Source organism: Hevea brasiliensis, chromosome 10, assembly GCF_030052815.1.
Source record: "Hevea brasiliensis isolate MT/VB/25A 57/8 chromosome 10, ASM3005281v1, whole genome shotgun sequence".
NCBI classification, from domain to species: Eukaryota; Viridiplantae; Streptophyta; class Magnoliopsida; order Malpighiales; family Euphorbiaceae; genus Hevea; species Hevea brasiliensis.
This window is the reverse complement of record NC_079502.1, coordinates 17,907,052-17,926,660: the sequence shown is the minus strand read 5'-3', so window position 1 is coordinate 17,926,660 and position 19,609 is coordinate 17,907,052. Positions and strand designations below refer to the sequence as shown.

Here is a 19,609-nt window from a genome sequence, read left to right as displayed (position 1 = left end):
TTATTTTTAAATAAAAAGGAAAGAGATTATTTGTTTTAAAACTATTAAATAGCTTTCCTTTCTGAGCATAACGAGATTTAATGAAGCACCCTTAAAATTAATTTTAAAAATGGCTTTGGAGCAAAATGAAAATGTACAGTATTTGTTTTTTTTTTTTAATTCTATTCCATAAAAAAATTTCCACCATTTGAGATGCTCTGAAAAATATATTATCCGAATTAAAGAAAAGATTAAGCACTATTCAAGAAAATCACTCTACTTTGAAATGTAAGAAATTATTTTCTGAATTTCAATAAAATTATTAAAATATAAAAAATTTTATAGAAGTATTATACAATCATATACTTACTAGTCTACCATTCACCATCAATTAATGGCGGCCATCGGTAGTTGGCGGTAAGTGCTATGATTTATTATTTTTCCCTATATTTCTTATATTAAAAAATAAACAATAATAAAGCGACAGTTTATAGTTCAAATATTTTTTAATATGAAAATAACTTTTTTATTTTTAAAAATTACAATCAAATAAGAGAATAAATTATTTTCTTATAAAATATTTTTTAAAAAAATTATTTTATGCAAATAAATTGACCTTAATTTTCTTTTTCTTATTAAATTAAAAAAATTAATTTTTTTTATTTTAAATATAAAATTATTAAAAAAAAAAATCAATCGCATTGAATTCTTCCAAACAAGAAGTTAAAAAGAGTTTTTTAAATAAAATTGATTTACTTGTCGATATAATAAACCAAAAAGTTTTGCAGTAGAAAGAGACGGATAAATTATTCATCAAAAAGGGGCAAACAGTGTCATTTAAAAAAAAAAAAAACACTTTTACAGGAATTCACCAGTTTCCATAAACATAAAACTTCCATAATTATGGATTCACAATGGGATTCAGTAATCATCAAAACAGAAAAAGGAATTAAACTGCGAATCCTTTTGAGTGTTCATCTCAAAATGCTAAAAAAATTGGCAGTCCCATCAAAGGGTTTTCTTCTTCCTATTATTGAAAAACTTTATTCTCAAATTCTCACATTCTACAATTGAAAATCTCATTTCATGGAGAAATGTTACTTGCCAATGATCAAATGATTCACTGCGTCATCAGGTTGCGGATAACATACGGAAGAATTCCTCCATGGTTGAAATATGCCAATTCCACCTGCAATTGCAATTAAAACCCACATCATTAACCCACCAGAGCTGCATACTAACTCATTATCCCTAATGAGCAGACAAAAAATAACATAAAACCACAACTTTAAAAAAAAAAATGTTACGGCTCTTCATCTTTTGGAACGGTAATTAAATTCAGAAAACATGCAGGCCAACAAAATGACAAATACGGAATGTGTTAAGCTACTGCATAAAACTTGTAATATCAGTCACTCGTCCAAACAGCGCAAAGCCAGTCACTTGAATCATTTATGTAATATACTGGACATTTAGCGCCATCACACTGGTCCAAACCAATGGAATAATTCTCTTATAAATAAAAGACGTCCATCCTAAAAAGAAAGTAGCAGCATCAGTGAATAAAAATTCAATTGGTTTCACGTTTAAATTACTTGTTCTAGTGCTGGTAGACGTTTCAGTCATCACAATTTTAATATAATGATCATAAACCCTGTAGTTTTCAAGTAGTTGCAACACGATGTTCCCAGCAAGGGGAAAAATTCCGCTAATCCGTAGTGCTAACGCATGGCAATAGCATGCATATTCTCTTACGTTTAGAGATTATAGGTTTGCTTCCAAATGAATTTCCTTAGAAGTTCCATAACACTAGCATTCAGCAATTTGGCACCTACTTTTCCACAATATCAAACCCAATTTTGAAGAAGGCTAAAGGAATAGTGGGAATTACCTCAGTGTCAAAGCGAGCTGTGCAGGTGAAAGATTTTCCATTATCAGTTGTGACAGTCACATCTTGGCCAGGCTTTATGTCACTGATATTGTTTGGGAGGTCAACGGTATACCGCTCATGACCAGTCAACCCTAGTGTGTCTGCATCCTGGCCAGCCTTGAAACAAAGTGGAATAATTCCCATTCCCACCAAATTACTGCGATGAATTCTCTCAAAACTTTTAGCAATCACAGCTTTAACTCCCTGTAAAAAAGAAAAATAATAAATCAGAAAACAATACAAAGGTAAGCAAACACCCAAAATTAAACCGCACAAAAAAAAAAGTTTGAAGTTAATTAAACATAAATCATCAGGCTCACCAATAACATTGGACCCTTGGCAGCCCAATCTCTGGAGCTTCCACTTCCATACTCAGCTCCAGCCAAAATAATGGTGTCATGTCCAGCAGTCTTGTACCTCTGAAATAGTAGTGATCACCCAGACTTAGAGATTGAAAGTAACAAACCCTAGCTAATATATCTTGAAGATTATCAGATCATGACAAGTATTCAGGCTTTAATAAATTAAGCAATAAATCCTAGTCAACATGTCTCCCAGACAAGGACATTTTCCCATTGATATCACAGGGATACTTCAAGTCACAAAACTACATCATATTTCATAATTAATCCATTTTCCAATATGAAAGATGTCTGCTGCAATTCATGATGCCATGCCATCAATATACTCAGTAATGGAAATATAGAACTAACATATCTATTAAGAAAATCACTGCAATACACGCCAAAAGAAGGGACATTTTTATAAATGTCCATTACATCATTCAGGCCTTGGAATTGAGCTCATTTTTAACATCACCCACCCCCACCCACAACCCCAACCCCAAAAGAATGAAAATAATAATAATAACAATAATAATGATGATAATAATAAAGAAGAAAGAACACTACAATTAATATTATCTAGAGAAGAAAAAAAGTGATGGAAGCATAAAAGCTTACCGTTGCTGCATCAAATACATAGAGTTTCTCTCCTGTAGGAATATGTACCGTCTGTGGTCCTACTTCCCCATTCAAAAGTTTGTTAACAAGGCGAATATTAGCAAAAGTTCCCCTAGCCATCACTTCATCATTTCCACGTCGACTTCCATAGGAGTTAAAGTCCTTGCGATCCACCCCTCTCTCAAGGAGGTACTTGGCAGCAGGACTGTCCTTGTGGATACTTCCTGCTGGTGAAATGTGATCTGTTGTGATACTATCGCCAAAATTCAGCAAGCAGTAAGCATCCTTCACTCCATGTGCTCCAGGAGGATTCAGGGTTATGTTCTTGAAGTATGGAGGCTCATGAATATAGGTGGAGCTAGGGTCCCATGAGTATGAAATTTTAGCTGATACAGTTAGCTGATTCCACATGGGATTGCCCTTTGTGATAGCCTCATAAGTGCTTTTGAACATATCAGGCAACACACTAGATTGCACAACCTACACAGCAAGACATCCCAAGTCATTTCATACCAGCAGTTATACGTAAGGTCAGAAAACTACATATGAGAATGCAACTTAAGAGTTTCTACCTCAGCAATTTCTTCTGTAGTTGGCCAGATATCCTTGAAATAGATATTCCTACCATCCTTTCCTGTTCCAATTGGCTCCTTGTCAAAATCAATGTCAACCTGGAAAGTAATTTCATGTTAATCTATTGATACAACAGGTCTGAAATAACAATGAGGATAAATAGTAAGAAATACCGTGCCAGCAAGAGCATAGGCAACCACCAAAGGAGGTGATGCAAGGTAGTTGGCCCTTGTCAATGCATGAACCCGACCTTCAAAATTCCTGTTACCGGAGAGCACAGCAGCAGCTATAATGTCTGATAAAGAAGGAGAAGAAAGAATGTATATATGAGCCAAAGGGAAAATATGGACATGCTAAAGCTTAAGCTATAAGACACGTACCACTGTGCATTACTTATTTACATATACACACATAGAAATTTCAAAAATTACCGTTCTCTGAAATAGCAGAAGCAACTGACTCATCCAATTCACCAGAATTCCCTATGCATGTTGTGCAGCCATACCCGACAATGTGGAAGCCCTGTTGATTCAAATATTTTTGTAGTCCACTGCACCATGTAAACAAAAAATTAGTTCACAACTCACCCACAAATACAGAACAAAGAAATTACATTAAAGTGCAGCAACCCTATAAAAGAGTTAAATAAATCACAAGCAATACCTCTGGAGCAAATATTTTGTAACCACTCCAGAACCAGGGGCAAGACTTGTCTTTATCCATGGTTTGACCTGGTAAAGAATCATTTACACAGCCATTATCAGGAAGTTTACATAAATTACTGTTCACATTCTTACAAATGAAACAAGAGGCAGAAAAAAAAAATCTCCATGCCATCCTACTTTCCATTAAGGGAGAAGATAATGCATGACGTTACAGAATCTATAAACCATAGCATGAGCATGTCTGACCTGTAAACCAAGTTCGCAAGCCTTTTTTGCAACAAGACCAGCCCCAAGCATCACGCTGGGATTTGATGTATTTGTGCAGCTTGTGATTGCAGCAATCACCACACTACCATGCTTAAGCTCTGCTGGTTGTCCATGGAATGAGAACTTTGCCACTTTGTCTTGTGCTTCTTTTGGTACAGCAAAGCCCTGCAAAACCAGAAGAACATGGGAAGAATGTTACATAATTTACATACAAAGCAATAATAAGATGAGCACAAGGCACATACATGGATGGAATTAAAAATACAAATTTTATTCAAAATGGTGTATTCCGTGTAGGTCATTTGAAATTCAATATCCCAAGTTCAAAAAACTAATTCATAATTCACATTCATTTGTCATACAACCACTCTACACCATAAATAAATTACGTCCACCTGCTTGATTCATTTATCAGCTAAATTTAAAAAAAAAAAAAAGAGCAGAAAAATTTAGATTCAATTAGTCCAAAATAGGAAAGGGAACAAATAAGTTAATTAGTTTCCGAAAGAGTAAGAAAAATTCGATGGGCATAAGTTTACAACTAACCTTGAATCCAACTTGGTTGTCAAGACAAGAATGCCAGTCAGTCTTCATTTCTCTCAAAGGGACCCGATCATGAGGTCTGCAAATAACAATGGTTAGAATTGCATATGCAGTAAATGTTAGAAAATGAATTTAAACTTGATAGTGAAGAACAAAACACAGAATTAGAGCATGAGATAGTATTGATGAATGAGCATATGCATGTAGCATGTACACACCTCTTTGGTCCAGAAATACATGGCTCTACATCAGCAAGGTTCAATTGTAGATATGATGAGTACACTCTTTCTTGTTGGGGCTGGAATTATTAGCAGCGGAAAAAGTTCAATAAAAAACAAGACAAAATATTTCATCTTGCATTGAATACTTAAAAGAGTGATAACAGAAGAAAGAAGAAAAGGAAGAAGAAGAAAATATCTTACCTCATTATAGTCAACAAACATTTTATTTGCACGAAGGTATGCTTCTATCATTGCCACCTAAAAAAACAAGAAGTCACCTCATTTTAAAATTCAAAATTGTACAAAATACCTATACAAGCATGAAATACTCACAGTTTCGTCACTCCTTCCAGTCAGTTTTAGATATTGTAAAGTAACATGATCCACAGGGAAGAATCCCATGGTTGCACCATACTCGGGAGACATGTTAGCTATAGTGGCCCTATCTGCCAATGATAGCTCACCCATACCATCCCCTGCAAGCACATATAGACATGAGAACCTTGACCAAAATGATTGATAGATAATTCAATTAAGGACCATGAGAATAGAATTACCATAAAACTCAACAAATTTGCCAACAACACCATGCTTCCTCAGCATTTGAGTCACAGTCAAAACCAAGTCAGTAGCTGTAACACCATTGCGTAATTTTCCAGATAACTTGAACCCAACAACACCAGGCAACACCATGCTCATGGGCTGTCAATGTCAAAGATTAAAGCACAAAGATCAAATGAATTCAGGTAGTGGAAGTGACCCAGAAGATGAAACCAGATGTAATGGAGTTACAAGGAATCAACTGTCTCTCTCTCTCTCTCTCTCTCTCTCTCATTTTGTGGAGTATCATTTTAAAACTGAGCAAATGATCAAAACATTAAAGAATGCACAGAAGGGAATAAAACAAGAAAGACAGACTACTCAAATGTATGGAACTAATTAAACAGGGTAAACAAGAATGAGCCCATATGATTTGGAGCCATAAATACGGTGAAAGAGCCTGTTTGGCATTGCTGTTGGAACTGCTGTTGAGAAAATTACTTTTTTAAATATACTAGTTAGAGAGCATTAGAAAATAATTTAAAATTAAATTTAATAAAGTTTAGCCATAAGAATAATAAAATAACAAACAGTTTTTTTCAACAGCATCTAAAATGGCGCTTTGTTCAAAAAAAACAGTTTTGGCCCTCCAATGCAATGCCAAACAGGCACAAAGAAGCATAAAAATCCCCATATGATGAAAAATGTTGTAACTGGTAAAATAAGCCGTTCTAGTACCAAGGAACTAGCTTTGTTCTATAATTAAGAGGAAAATTTACATAAGAATGTACTACAAGTAGATAAACATCAGTGAAGGATCATTGCAACTAGCTGCTGTATTGTTTAAGGAGAATGTGCACTAGCACAATGTAAACTCTTGGCATTTGTATCCACACCTCTATCCTACTGTAGACCCTTATTTTGTGATGAGTATGTGCATTGAGGCTGTGGAAAACCCGATGATGAAAAAATATATCACTGTAAGAAGTAATTTGAGGCATGGAGCTGAATTATTAATTTTGTGGTATGATCTTGAAAAAAAATTAATGTTTTTTTTTTTTTTTGAAGTGAATTTAATTAAATTTAAATAAAATTTTATTTTATTTAAATTTAATATGGATAGTTTTTAAATTTACCTAATTAAGTTTAATTAGACCACATGAGCCTAAGAAAGCCTAGTTAGAAATTTTAAATAGGATCTATTTAATTTATTTTTTGAAAATTAAAATAAGAAAATATATTTTTCTCTATCCCTCTCCCATACAAACTCTCTCTCCCACTTTGGCCCCACTCTCTTCCTCACTCCCTATTGATGCCACCCCATTTCCCTTTCTTCCTATTGGTTAAGTTATCTAAACCTTATCACACTAGGACTTCAAACATTGCCACACCTCTTCCTCACTCCCTATTGGTGCCTTCCCCTTTCCCTATCTTCCTATTGGTTTAAAAACCTCATTCATATCTCAATCTCACCCAAATTCTACAATCCTAATTGTTTAAGTTATCTAAACCTTATCACACTAAGACTTCAAACCTTGCCACACCTCTTCCTCACTCCCTATTGGTGCCTTCCCCTTTCCCTATCTTCTTATTAGTTTAAACACCTCATTCATATCTCAATCTCACCCAAAACCCTATAAATAACATATTGAAAAAAAAAAAAAAAAAAAAGAGGGGGGAGGAGAAGATAAAAAAAATATAAAAAAGGAAAAAAAAAATTAAAGAGAGGAATAGCCAAAATTCTTTTAATTCTTTCTTTCTAGCGATATTTCTTAAAGCCCTAAGGTAAATACCAAAAAGGGTATTTGCGTGGAGCTTATGTGGAGCTAAACGGGAGTAAGCCAGGGATATCATTGCCATACTAGAAGATAAGACCATTTTTTTAGGGGTAGCTTGCCCCAATGGCAACTGCATTTACCAACAGGTAAGTAGCCCTAAACTCCTTGAATAACCATTTGCATGAAATTGTAGTAATAATAAGATTTTTATTTGGTAAATTAAAATTAACTTTATGTTTAATTTAACTGACGTTTGCATATAATTAATTTAAATAAATAATTTATAAATTAAAATTAATCTTGTTTGTAAATTAAACTAACATTGGCATGTAAAATAAATTTAATTTAATACTTGATAATTGTAAAATAAATTTGCATATTAGAAACTTTATTAGGTTGTGATTGTTTGATCCTTATGTGATATTAGAATAAATTACGCATGTACATAATTAACTTAGTTCAATTATTCTTAAGGTAACTTGGTGAAAATTAATTAATTAGGTTAAATAAAAATGTAGGATTATTTGAAATTGAATTTGTTTGTAAATTAAATTCTTAATAATAAATTATTTTTAATTATCTGGTAAATATCATTTAAATAATTAACCCCATAGATAGAAATTACTTGTGCATGAAAACTGTTTATAAACAACAACCCTTTTATGAATTACTTACGTGTGTAGGATTAGAATTGCATTTTTTAGGATAAAGTTTAATAAAGGAATAATAAACAAGACTTCTAGAAACATTAGTAGAGGACTGACACTGGAATTAACGAGGTTAGACCGGGCGTAAGGGGTACCTAACACCTTCCCCTTACGTACCCACTATTCTGAACCTAGGCATTGGCTATGGTAATGACGGTTGTGGAAATTCTGCAAGGAGTAAGTGACCATCCATGACCCTCAGAAGAAACACTGAATATGTTCCGATTTTTATCCAGATGGCGACTCCTGTCTATCTATGCCTTTGTGGCATAAATTCTTAGTACCGTGGTAGTGTTATGGGAAGACGGTATTTACCAGTGGTTTGATTCTATTAGGATTGTATAAAGTGCATGTCTAGGAAAATGCTGTCTAAGGAGGTGGTGCTTAAGTGAGACCATTGTGACTCCACCATCTTTCCTGGGCATTACCTGGTGCATTTTATATAATTCTAGTGTATGATATTTCGCCTCACGAACCCCCTCCTACACATACTATAGAATATAAAAATGAGCTCTAACTTTTTCTTTAACCAATTTCAATAATGGTAATCGACAAAAGAGGATAATATTCCATAATCCCAGAGAATATTTCCATTAGTCACCTGGCCAAGCATTGCAGCTTCAGCTTCAATACCTCCAACCCCCCAGCCAGCAACTCCTAATCCATCAATCATGGTTGTATGAGAATCAGTTCCAACCACACTATCAGGGTAGAGTGTGCCATCAGTGTTGAAAACAACCCGTCCAAGGTATTCAAGATTCACCTGAAATTTGAAATATGTCATATCATGCCATGCCAAATCCCTGAAAAGGAAAGAATACCTATGGAAACTGAAAATTAACAAATATATTTCAACTATGCATCAACTAATTATTGGCATTTACTTTATATGTAAAAACAGACAACAGACGATATTGCAGCGTTCCCATTCCAAACCATACCTGATGCACAATACCAGAACCAGGAGGAACTACAAGCATATTATGGAAAGCATTTGATCCCCATTTAAGAAAAGCAAATCTCTCCTTGTTCCTCTGAAATTCAAGCTCCATATTCGCCTGCACCGCATTTTCTGATCGTGCCACATCAACTTGAACCGAATGATCAATAACCAAATCTACAGGAACCTGCAAACAACAGTCAAAGTCCACATATAAATAAAAAGGGCAGTGTAAGATGAAATGGGTCAAATAATTTCACATCCATAAGCAAGTGTATCAGGATAACCACTCCAATGGTGCAAAAGGTTGAAGATGAAATAGCAATCCCTGTATTCTTGTTAGAAGAGCTTATGGGTTTTATGATGGCCAAATAACCAGAAAAATACCAAATGTATGCTAAGTCTTTTAATTTCATCAATTAGCACCTAGAACCCAGACATTCATACCAATTTTAGCAACGAGCTTATTATTAAGTGGTTAATTGACCAAAAATTAAAAAAAAAAAATCCAAAAGTTTGCTTACATTATCAATTTTATCTAATTCTTTTAATTTTTGGGCTTGTCTGGTTCAGTAGTAGCAGTCAATTGTCGACGGCCAGCAGATAAAGGGTCAAAAGCTGAAAACCTGATTCAAAAGGTGTTTTTAACAAACACTCCAAGTCCCTGGTTGGAAGCCTAAAAGTTGAAAGTTAGGTCCCAACTGCTCAACCGAACAGGCACTTAATTAAAACCTTTTACATTTATATCAATGTTAACAATCATACTCAGATTGATAAATAAAACATATATTTTATTATTAAATTAAAAAGAATAATTATTTTAATTAGTTTTTTTTTCTCCCTCCCTCCATCTCTTCTTCCCAACCAACCCCATCCAACTCTCTCTCTCTCTCTCTCTCTCTCTCTCTCTCTCTCTCTCTCTCTCCATGCCTCCATTACAAATGCAATATATTTTGCAAGTACATTCAGTCGCCTTTGGTCACATTTTTATTGGCCATTATTTTATTTGAAGTGCAGGATTCTTCTATTTATGATGCAGAGCATGTTCATGTGGAAGCTGTAATTTTTTTTTAATTTTTCCTTTTCAGTTTTAATGTTTCCTATTCTAATTAGATTTCCCATTTTAGTTTCCTGTTCCATCTAGGACTTAGAAAGTTCCAAATCTAATTAGGATTTTAATGTATTTTCCTATACTAGTTAGGATTTGTTTCTTCCTATTTTAATAAGGATTTAGATTATTTCCTCCTAAGTCCTAACTTCCTATTCTATTAGGATTCCTATTTTGGATGTAACTAAACTTCCTACTTTAGTTAGGATTTATATTTTGCTATAGGCTTAGGAGATCAAAACTCCATAAATAGCCCTTAATTCTATGTATTTTCAGTTTTTAGAAATTTAATTAAAAAAAAAAAAATTCTGCAGAGGTTTTCTCTCAGTACTTGTGTATTTTGTGCGTGTAGAGTGTTCTATTGGATCTTCACGCTGCATCAATTTACTAGACCTAAAGTCTAAGCAACTTTGTAATTGTGAGAGAGAAAAGAAGAGAAGATTGAGTTAAAAGAAAAAAAATATATATATTTTTTAAATAATTAAAATAATATTTTTTTATTAATAAAAATAATACTTTTTAACTCCGCCTAAGTAGTTTGCGCTTAGCCGGTCCCAAGCCCGGATAAAGAAGGAGGGTTACGGTAGGTGACAACCAACGTAAAAACTTCGTCACACCTTATTATATGAATTCAAATTATATAAACGTTGGGGCGTCCTCTACTAACGACGCGCTACATCAGAGCCCGGTGTAGTGAGAAATATGCAAGGGTGTAGGGCGTTCACCGAAAGCAACGTGCCATGCCAACACCCGGGTGTGGTGTTAAGTAAGCAAGGGTTCCCACATCATGGACGAGTGTGGGTAAAGAAATTAGTCCATAGGATAAATAGTAGAACAGATAGTGGAATATAACACAAAATAGACATAGAAAACAATAGAAGATATTATAAAAGGAGACCAATTAGGAAGGAACAAGATAAGAGGAGGATCAGGGTTGGTACTTGGAATATTGGATCACTTACAGGAAAATTAATGGAGCTTGTGGATATCTTGAAAAGGAGAATGGTGAATATTGCGTGCATTCAGGAGACTAAATGGGTAGGAGAGAAAAGCAAGGAAGTGGGTAATTCAGGATACAAACTGTGGTTAACCGGAAAGGAGAGAAACAAGAACGGAGTGGGCATAATCATAGAGAGGACATTGAAAGACGCTATAATAGCTGTGAAAAGAATAGGAAATAAAATTATACCAGTAAAAATAGTTCTAGAAGGAGAAATAATAAATGTAGTTAGTGTTTATGCCCCACAAATAGGACTAGATAGTGAGAGTAAACAAAGATTTTGGGAAGATATGGATAATTTAATGCAAAGCATACCGAATGAAGAGAATGTTTTCATTGGTGGAGATTTGAATGGACATGTAGAAAGTGATAGGCAAGGTTATGAGAATGCTCATGGAGGCTTTGGTTTTGGCAGTCGAAATGAGGAGGGAAAAAGTATCCTAGATTTTGCTATGACATACGACCTAATACTAGCAAATACCTACTTTATAAAAAGAGTCACATTTAGTGACTTTCAAAAGTGGGCAACATAAAATCCAAATCGACTTCCTCTTAACTAGTAATACAAATAAAGCTCTATGCAAGGATTGCAAAGTCATTCCAGGAGAGGCTTTAACAAGTCAACATCGGTTAGTGGTCTTGGATGTTAAGTTTAAAAACAATTCAAGTAAGGTCAGAAGAAATAGTATAGCTCGAACAAAGTGGTGGGAGTTCAAAGGAGTAAAGCAAGTGAAATTCAAAAATGAGTTTCTCGAGTCCGAAGCATAGTAGCTAGATGTGGAGGCCAATGATATGTGGATACAGATGGCATTAAAGATTAGAGAAGTAGCTAGAAAAATACTCGGAGAGTCTAAAGGACATGGACCACCCACAAAAGAGAGATGGTGGTGGAATGAGGAAGTACAAAAGGCAGTGAAGAGAAAAAGGAAATGGTATAAGAAATTACCTAAATGTGATAATAATGAGGCATATGAACAGTACAAGATAGCAAAGAAAGAGGCAAAAAAGGCAATTAGTCAAGCAAAAGCACAGGCCTTTGAAAAGTTATATGAGAAACTTGGAACTAAAGAAGGGGAGAAAGATATTTATAGATTAGCAAGGAAGAGAGAAAGGAAATGTCAAGATTTCAATCAAGTTAGGTGCATTAAGGATAAAGAAGGAAAAGTGTTAGTGAAAGATGAGGATATTAAAGAAAGATGGAGAAATTATTTTAATGATCTCTTTAATAGTCAAAATAGTAATAGTGTGAATATAGACTATAGAACAATAGAAAAGAATGTGAATTATACTAGAAGGATTAGATTTTTAGAATTAAAGGAAGTACTTAAGAGAATGAAAGTGGGTAAAGCCTATAGACCCGATGGAATACCAATTGAAGTGTGGAAGTGTTTGGGAGATATGGGAGTGGCATGGTTAACTAAATTATTTAATAAGATTCTAAACTCAAAGAAAATACCTGATGAATGGAGGAGGAGTATTTTAGTACCTATTTTTAAAAATAAGAGAGACATACAGAGTTGCTCAAACTATAGGAGAATTAAACTCATGAGCCATACTATAAAGTTGTGGGAGAAAGTTGTGGAGCATCGACTACGTCATGATACTTCTATCTCTCTCAATCAATTTGACTTCATGCCCGGTCGTTCAACTATGGAAGCGATTTTTCTCATTAGAAGCTTGATGGAGAAATATAGAGATGTGAAAAAAGATCTATATATGGTTTTTATTGATTTGGAGAAGGCTTATGATAGTGTTCCAAGAGATATCTTATGGAGTGTGTTAGAACAAAAGAGGATATCTATTAGGTACATACAAGTGTTGAAAGATATGTATGAAGGAGCAACTACTGTTATGCGCACAGTGGGAGGAGACACAAGAGATTTTCCGATCTCAATTGGATTACACCAAGGATCAGCTATAAGCCCTTCCCTTTTTACATTAGTTTTAGATGAATTGACGAAACATATACAAGAGAGTATTCCTTGGTGCATAATGTTTGCGGATGATATTGTTCTGATAGATGAGACGCGAGAAGGAGTCGATAGAAAGTTAAAGCTTTGGAGAAGTACTCTAGAGTCAAAGGGTTTTAAGTTAAGTAGAACGAAGACAGAATATATGCATCGCAAGTTCAGTGAAGGACAAACTGGTGATAGGGAAGGAATTAGTTTGGATGGAGTGATACTGTTCCAAAGTAATCACTTTAAATATCTCGGCTCAGTCCTTCAAGTAGATAGGGGATGTGAGGAGAATGTTAGTCATAGGATTAAAGCCGGATGGCTGAAGTAGAGACGTGCCACGAGAGTTTTATGCGATCGCAAGATTCCCAATAAGTTGAAAAGAAAATTTTACCGTACAGCCATACGACTTGCTATGTTATATGGTAGTGAGTGTTGGGCACTAAAGGAGTCTTATGCGTCTAAGATAAGAATTGCGGAGATGAGAATGTTAAGGTGGATGAGTGGCCATACTAGACTAGATAAAGTCCGTAATGAGAGTATTAGAGGAAAGGTAGAAGTGATGCCAATTGAGGATAAGTTGAGAGAAGGGAGATTAAGGTGGTTTGGTCATGTAAAGCGTAGACATACGGAGACTCCAGTTAGACAAGTAGAGCATATTAGGTTAGAGGATAGAAAGAAAAAAGGGGTAGACCTAAATTGACTTGGACAAAACTAGTACAACATGACCTAGAAGCATTACACATTTCTGAAGATTTAACCCAAAATCGTTTAGAGTGAAGAAAGCCAATCCATATAGCCGACCCCAAATTTTTGGGATAAAGGCTTAGTTGAGTTGAGTTGATAAAAATAATATTTTTTATCAATTTAAGTTTAATTGATAAAAATGATGCAAATGTAAACGAGAAAGATACAAATCAAAAAATTAAAAGGAATGGCTAAAATTGATGATGTGAGCAAAGGTTTGGATGCTTTTTTTTCTTTTTTGTCAATTACCCTACCTTAGTTCAACCTTATTTGTGCCCAATTAAATTGATTGCTAAAATTGAAACAAATGTCAATGTTTCAAGTACTAATTGATAAAAATAAAAGGAATGCCTAAACTTGAAAAAGTGGGTAAAGTTTTGGACTTTTTGGCCAGTGAACCTTTACAGATAAACATGCATACACTTGTTATCGGAGCAATGGTAAATACCAGAGTAATTTTGTATCGAAAAAGAGTTCCAACACCAGTTTCAAAAGCAAAAAACTAAAAGAAAAATCCTAGTGCTTTTATCCTGAATTGCATGATGAATACAGTACTCACCAGAGGATTGATCTTGTTGGAATCACCACCAAGGTTGCTCATGGCATCACGCATAGAAGCAAGGTCCACAACAGCTGGTACTCCAGTAAAATCCTGGTGAACGAAGAGACGAATTGAGACATGAAGACATTCTTATCATGACAACAGTAATTACCAAGGTTATGACATACCTGCAAGAGAACACGGGCAGGCTTGAAGGGAATTTCAACTTGTTTTGGTGATGAATTTTCCCAATCAATGATTTTTTCAACATCTTCTTTGGTGACTTGGAAGTTGTCACAGTTACGAATTGCAGATTCAAGAAGGATTCTGACTGAATAGGGCAGCTTATCTGTTACGGACACAAGGAAGCACACATCATCGGTATCATATTCAGCACTCAACAGACAATAATTTGTTAACTATAAACTAGGGAACTTCACAAGATATGGAGAACCTTCCAGACTTCCAGTGAACTCGATAATTAACCCACATTGAACATTTTGATAACAAGCTAAAGTTAATATAATAGCATCCAATGAACCAACATTATGATAATTAGCTAGTTATGGACCAATCAATATTATGATAACTAACTAGTTACTATTACAGTAACAATATAGCCTGACATGAGAACAGGGACTAAATAGATGAAGCATAAATATTGCAATTCAGTAAAATGTTTTGGAGACTTACCAATTCTTGGATCATTTAATGCAGGAAGACTATAGAACTTCCCAAATTCACCACCGCCTGGTTTTGGGAGAGATGTAAAGATTCCCTTAAAAGGATTTTCAGGAGCTGAAATGAATCAGATTTAAAAAAAAAAAAAAAAAAAAAAAAATCAGATTAAAAATAATAATAATAATAATAATAATAATAATAATAATAATAATAATAAAATACACTGAATACGTTGATTCTATGCTAAGAAAGCAGCAACACTTGCGGTAGGATTTGAAATAAAAGAGACGCTGTGCACTTCAATGTTCCATTTTATGAATGAAATCCTTAAAAAGTTTTTTTTTTTTTTAATTATTCTCAGAAGTGTCGCAGATATGATTGAAAATGACATGAGATCTACAAAACACCCAAATAAAATTCCAAATATTGGACTTAATCCAACGAAAAAAAAAATCAATGCTAATTCAACAATAAATAGTAAAATAAATAAACAATTTCCTTTTTGCATATCTGCAATTTCAAGTAAGATGAGCCTGCAGGAAAATAAAACGTTTGACCGACCAAAGTCCACTCACCAAATTAATTGGAAAGACAGAATTCATTTTTCATTTTCCCAAACATAAAAAAAAAAAAAGCTAGTGCCTTTTTCCATTTATTATTCTATTTTTACAGATATAGTCCAACCAAACTAAATTGCACGATCATTCAAAGTAGCTAAAAACAGATCGCAGAAATCAAAACAAGCATTACTAGATTCCAAAGCGAAGCATATCAAACTCAGAAACATGAAAATTTACAAAAACAATAACTCCAAAATTATAGGAAATCAATATCACTGTACCCATAGTAGCTATCTTTCGTTGAAATCGTTCGATCACAGGAGCAACAGCTCTGATCTGGGACCGGAGACTAACCGGAGACCGCCAATCGACACCGTGACTCCAGCGAGGAACCGAGCACCGAAGGGATCTAACGGCAGCAGAGAAGCTAAGAGATCGGTGCTGAGTAGTATTAGCGAAAGACGAAGGAGAGACCTTAGGAGGCGGAGAAGCGAGAGCCGAGGCTCTAGTAATGGAGGAAGAGAGAGAAGAGGAAAGTCTAGCCCTAGACGCTCTGAGGAGCGAAGAGGCTGAGGTTGAAGCCGTTATATACATGACGAATTTCACATAAAAAAGCTCAAATTTGCAGATAAGATGAAGGTGAGAGAGACAAAGAAAGATGATTGCAGAGATGAGGAAGAAAGCTAACAGTTTCTGTATACACGATTTGATGATTTAAGAGAGAGAGAGAGAGAGAGAGAGAGAGGGGCGTGTGGAGAGCAATGGAGACCTAGGGCTGCGTGCCGTGCCCTTATTATTTCTAGAAGCGAAACTGGTTCAGAGCTCGGACTGGTAAATGGGAAGAGTCAATGATATGGACGAGAGGGGAATGATTAGATGCGGTTAGATATTTATGTTATTTTGGATCTTCACCAATTGGATTCCTCCACGTTAACACAAAAGAATCTGCCTGGTTGCCGTAATGACTTTTTCTAGGCAAACTTTTGGTAAGTTTCACAAGTGGCATGGTATTATTCCCTCATCTCCTTTAAATCTGGTAGCCAAAGCTACTTCAGTGCTTCCGAGTCTAGTAGGGTTTATTAGTGCAAACCAATGGTAAATCGAAATGTGGTTATTTGACCTTTTGTTTTCTAAAATGGGGTCATGGCGCACCAAACAGTTCAAAGGTGGGCGACTCTTGGTAGGGCTCAAACGGAAACTCTGAGTTTTCGTGAGAGAGTTTTTTGTAAAAAAAAAAAAATATATATATATATATATATATATATATATATATATATTTTAATTAAAAAAATAATATTTTAATAAAATTTTTGGTATAATAAAAAATAATATAAATTTTAATTATTTTTTAAAACAAAAAATGTAAATTTCACTAAAAAAATTATAAAAAAAGTCATATATTTCTAAAATTTTTTCATTCCTATTCTATACTTTTAAAATGATTAATTTAATACTATATTTATCCTATCATTACTATTTTTATTAAGTGATTGATGAAGATATTACGTCCCTGTCACATCACACTAATAATATAACAAAATTATATAATATTTAAAAATATAAAATTTAATTAATATGTTTTTAAAATATAAGATAAAATTAAAAAAAAATTAAAAGTATAAAATTTTTTTATAATTTCTTCTAAATTATTAATTATAAATATATACTATAAACGTTATAAATTTAAATTAGTTATATAATATATTAAATACTTTAATTATAAATTTATAATTAAAAGTGAAAAGTGACATTTGTTACTTACATAAAAATTAATCAGTGATATTATCTTAAATAGTAATATTTAAACCATAATTCTTCAATTGAAACTGACCACATCATAATTTTTAATTTGTTTATAAAAAAATGTTGTTAGTCATTACTTATATATCTATAATTAAAATAAAAAAAAGCATTTTAAATTTTCATTAAATAGAATTTAAAAGGCATGTTTAAATTAATAATGACAAATTTATAATTAATAAATATTCAAGAAACATGAGAATTGTAATTGAATAAAGTTGAATGCATATAATATTAGTTTTGTTTGATGTGAATGAGTTTAATAATCATCAAATTAAATATTTATATTGAAATTTATATAAAATTAATAAAATGTATATAATAAATATATAAATTTAAATACAAATATTTAATTTTATTATTATTAAACTCATCTTTATATTGAATTTAAATTTTCTATAATTATACTTATAAAGTTTAATAGCAAAATTATAATTAAATAGAAATTAAAAACATCGTAGAATTGTAATTAGTGGAATTTAGAAGGCCACAGTTTGCACTTTCATATAATTAAAATATGGAAGAAAACTATTTTTTTGGGATTTTTTTTTTGTTTATGTCGGATTTTATCCTTTTCAAGTTTGAGCGTAATCAATGCAAACTTTTTGATTTAAATTAAAATTAATTCTCTCATATAGAAATAATTAACTCATATTTTTAATTAATTAATATTAAAAATATATAAAAATTAAATTTATGCACAACTTTTATAAGGAAAAAATTAATTTAACTTAAATCAAAAAATAAAATAAATTGAATAAAAAATTTAAAAATAATAAAATTGAGTATTAATAAAAGATGTAAGGGTAAAAATGACCATTCATCCGTTAAAATATCTTTTTGCGGGTTAAGATTGGGGGCCTAATTTAATATTATCATGTTATGTTTAGAGAACCTTCGTTAGTGTGAATGAGCTGGCTAGATGATTGAGTTGGCAAATTAGAACTTCTCCACCGTTTGGAAATCAAAAGATTCAAAAAAAAAAAAGGATCAAAAGACGCATGAAAAAGATAGAACTTTCTTTCTCACGAGGTACAAAAGATCAATTTGAGTCATTTGTCCAGAACCCGATTTGGTTAACAATTATTTTTAAAATTATTTAAAATTTTAAATATACTGAGCTGATGTGAAAATTATTTTATTTAAAATTATTATAAAAAAATAATTTAATTTTAATATTTATAGATTAATTCAAAGGCAGACCTACCTAAAATTGTCTCTTCCCTTATATTTTTATGTTATTTTTCTCTTTTACAGGTACAGGATGATGGATTTAAGAATTGGAGCTGCATGTAAACTAAAAGTGAGTTAGTTAACCGTCAGTTATGAAAACTAAACTGTAAATAAATATATAGCCTTTATATAGATTTTAGTATAAATTTCTATTAAAATTAAGAGATTGTATCTAATTGGGACTTGTAATCTTTGAAAGTCCAATGAATATTAAAACTGGCTGTTGAACGTGTATCACCTATCCAAATATCTTAACATTGTGTTTGGATTGAAAGAAGAAAAATAATTAAAGAAAAATAAAAAAATTAATAATGATGAGAAGAAAACATATAAAATAAAAAAATTAATAATGATGAGGAAAAAATATATTTTTCTTTTTATGTTTGAATAGAAGAAAAATATAGGAAGAAAAATTAATTATAAATAGTAAAATTATAATTTTACCTCCAAGTTAAGAAATAAAAACTTACATAATATAGAGATATATTTATAATTTTATATATTTTTCTCTCACTTTCACTTCATTTTGAAGAGAAAGTAGAAATAGATAAAAAAAATTTTATTTTCCTCTTAAATTTTTCTTTATCTCTTATTTTCTCTCTATCCAAACACAAAATGATGAAAAATAAAATTATTTTACCCTTAAATTTTCTTCTCTTATTTTCCCTCTTTCCAAACATAGTGTAAGAGTGAATGTACAAGCAATGCACAGAGCTCGGATTCAAACTCGAGCAGCGCTATCCATTACTCGATCACCGGTATCATTTTGATAGTCGTAGTGTGTGTCTATATATATGTGTGTGTGTTTGTGTTGAATAATAAATATTTCATAATTATGATATACAAAATTATAATTATTTAATTTTAGGAACAAAACAA

At 32.7% G+C, this 19,609-nt stretch overlaps 1 protein-coding gene across 1 annotated transcript; it reads right to left on the bottom strand.

Moving 5' to 3' along the window:
- Positions 1 to 835: 835 nt before the first annotated feature.
- On the bottom strand, positions 836 to 16,552 carry LOC110632429 (aconitate hydratase, cytoplasmic). Its single transcript, XM_021780657.2, has 20 exons — positions 15,979 to 16,552; positions 15,150 to 15,254; positions 14,645 to 14,805; positions 14,475 to 14,567; positions 9,107 to 9,292; positions 8,767 to 8,928; positions 5,698 to 5,842; positions 5,474 to 5,616; positions 5,342 to 5,398; positions 5,138 to 5,217; positions 4,923 to 4,998; positions 4,356 to 4,541; positions 4,108 to 4,175; positions 3,876 to 3,994; positions 3,618 to 3,739; positions 3,444 to 3,542; positions 2,872 to 3,351; positions 2,230 to 2,328; positions 1,871 to 2,113; positions 836 to 1,168 (listed from the first exon to the last, which is right to left on the bottom strand). Exons 1-20 carry the CDS (start codon positions 16,289 to 16,291, stop codon positions 1,100 to 1,102), a joined length of 3,006 nt encoding a protein of 1,001 aa, XP_021636349.2. The 5' UTR covers positions 16,292 to 16,552; the 3' UTR covers positions 836 to 1,099.
- Positions 16,553 to 19,609: the final 3,057 nt, after the last annotated feature.

What these genes read in the sequence shown, in the direction of transcription:
- LOC110632429 (XM_021780657.2), bottom strand. Translation starts at nt 16,291, where the DNA reads ATGTATATAACGGCTTCAACCTCAGCCTCTTCGCTCCTCAGAGCGTCT. An exon ending in AAGCTGCAATGCTTGGCCAG is followed by an intron (nt 5,843 to 8,766) that starts GTGACTAATGGA and finishes TGACATTGACAG; the next exon opens with CCCATGAGCATGGTGTTGCC. An exon ending in CCAAGGGTCCAATGTTATTG is followed by an intron (nt 2,114 to 2,229) that starts GTGAGCCTGATG and finishes TCTTTTTTACAG; the next exon opens with GGAGTTAAAGCTGTGATTGC.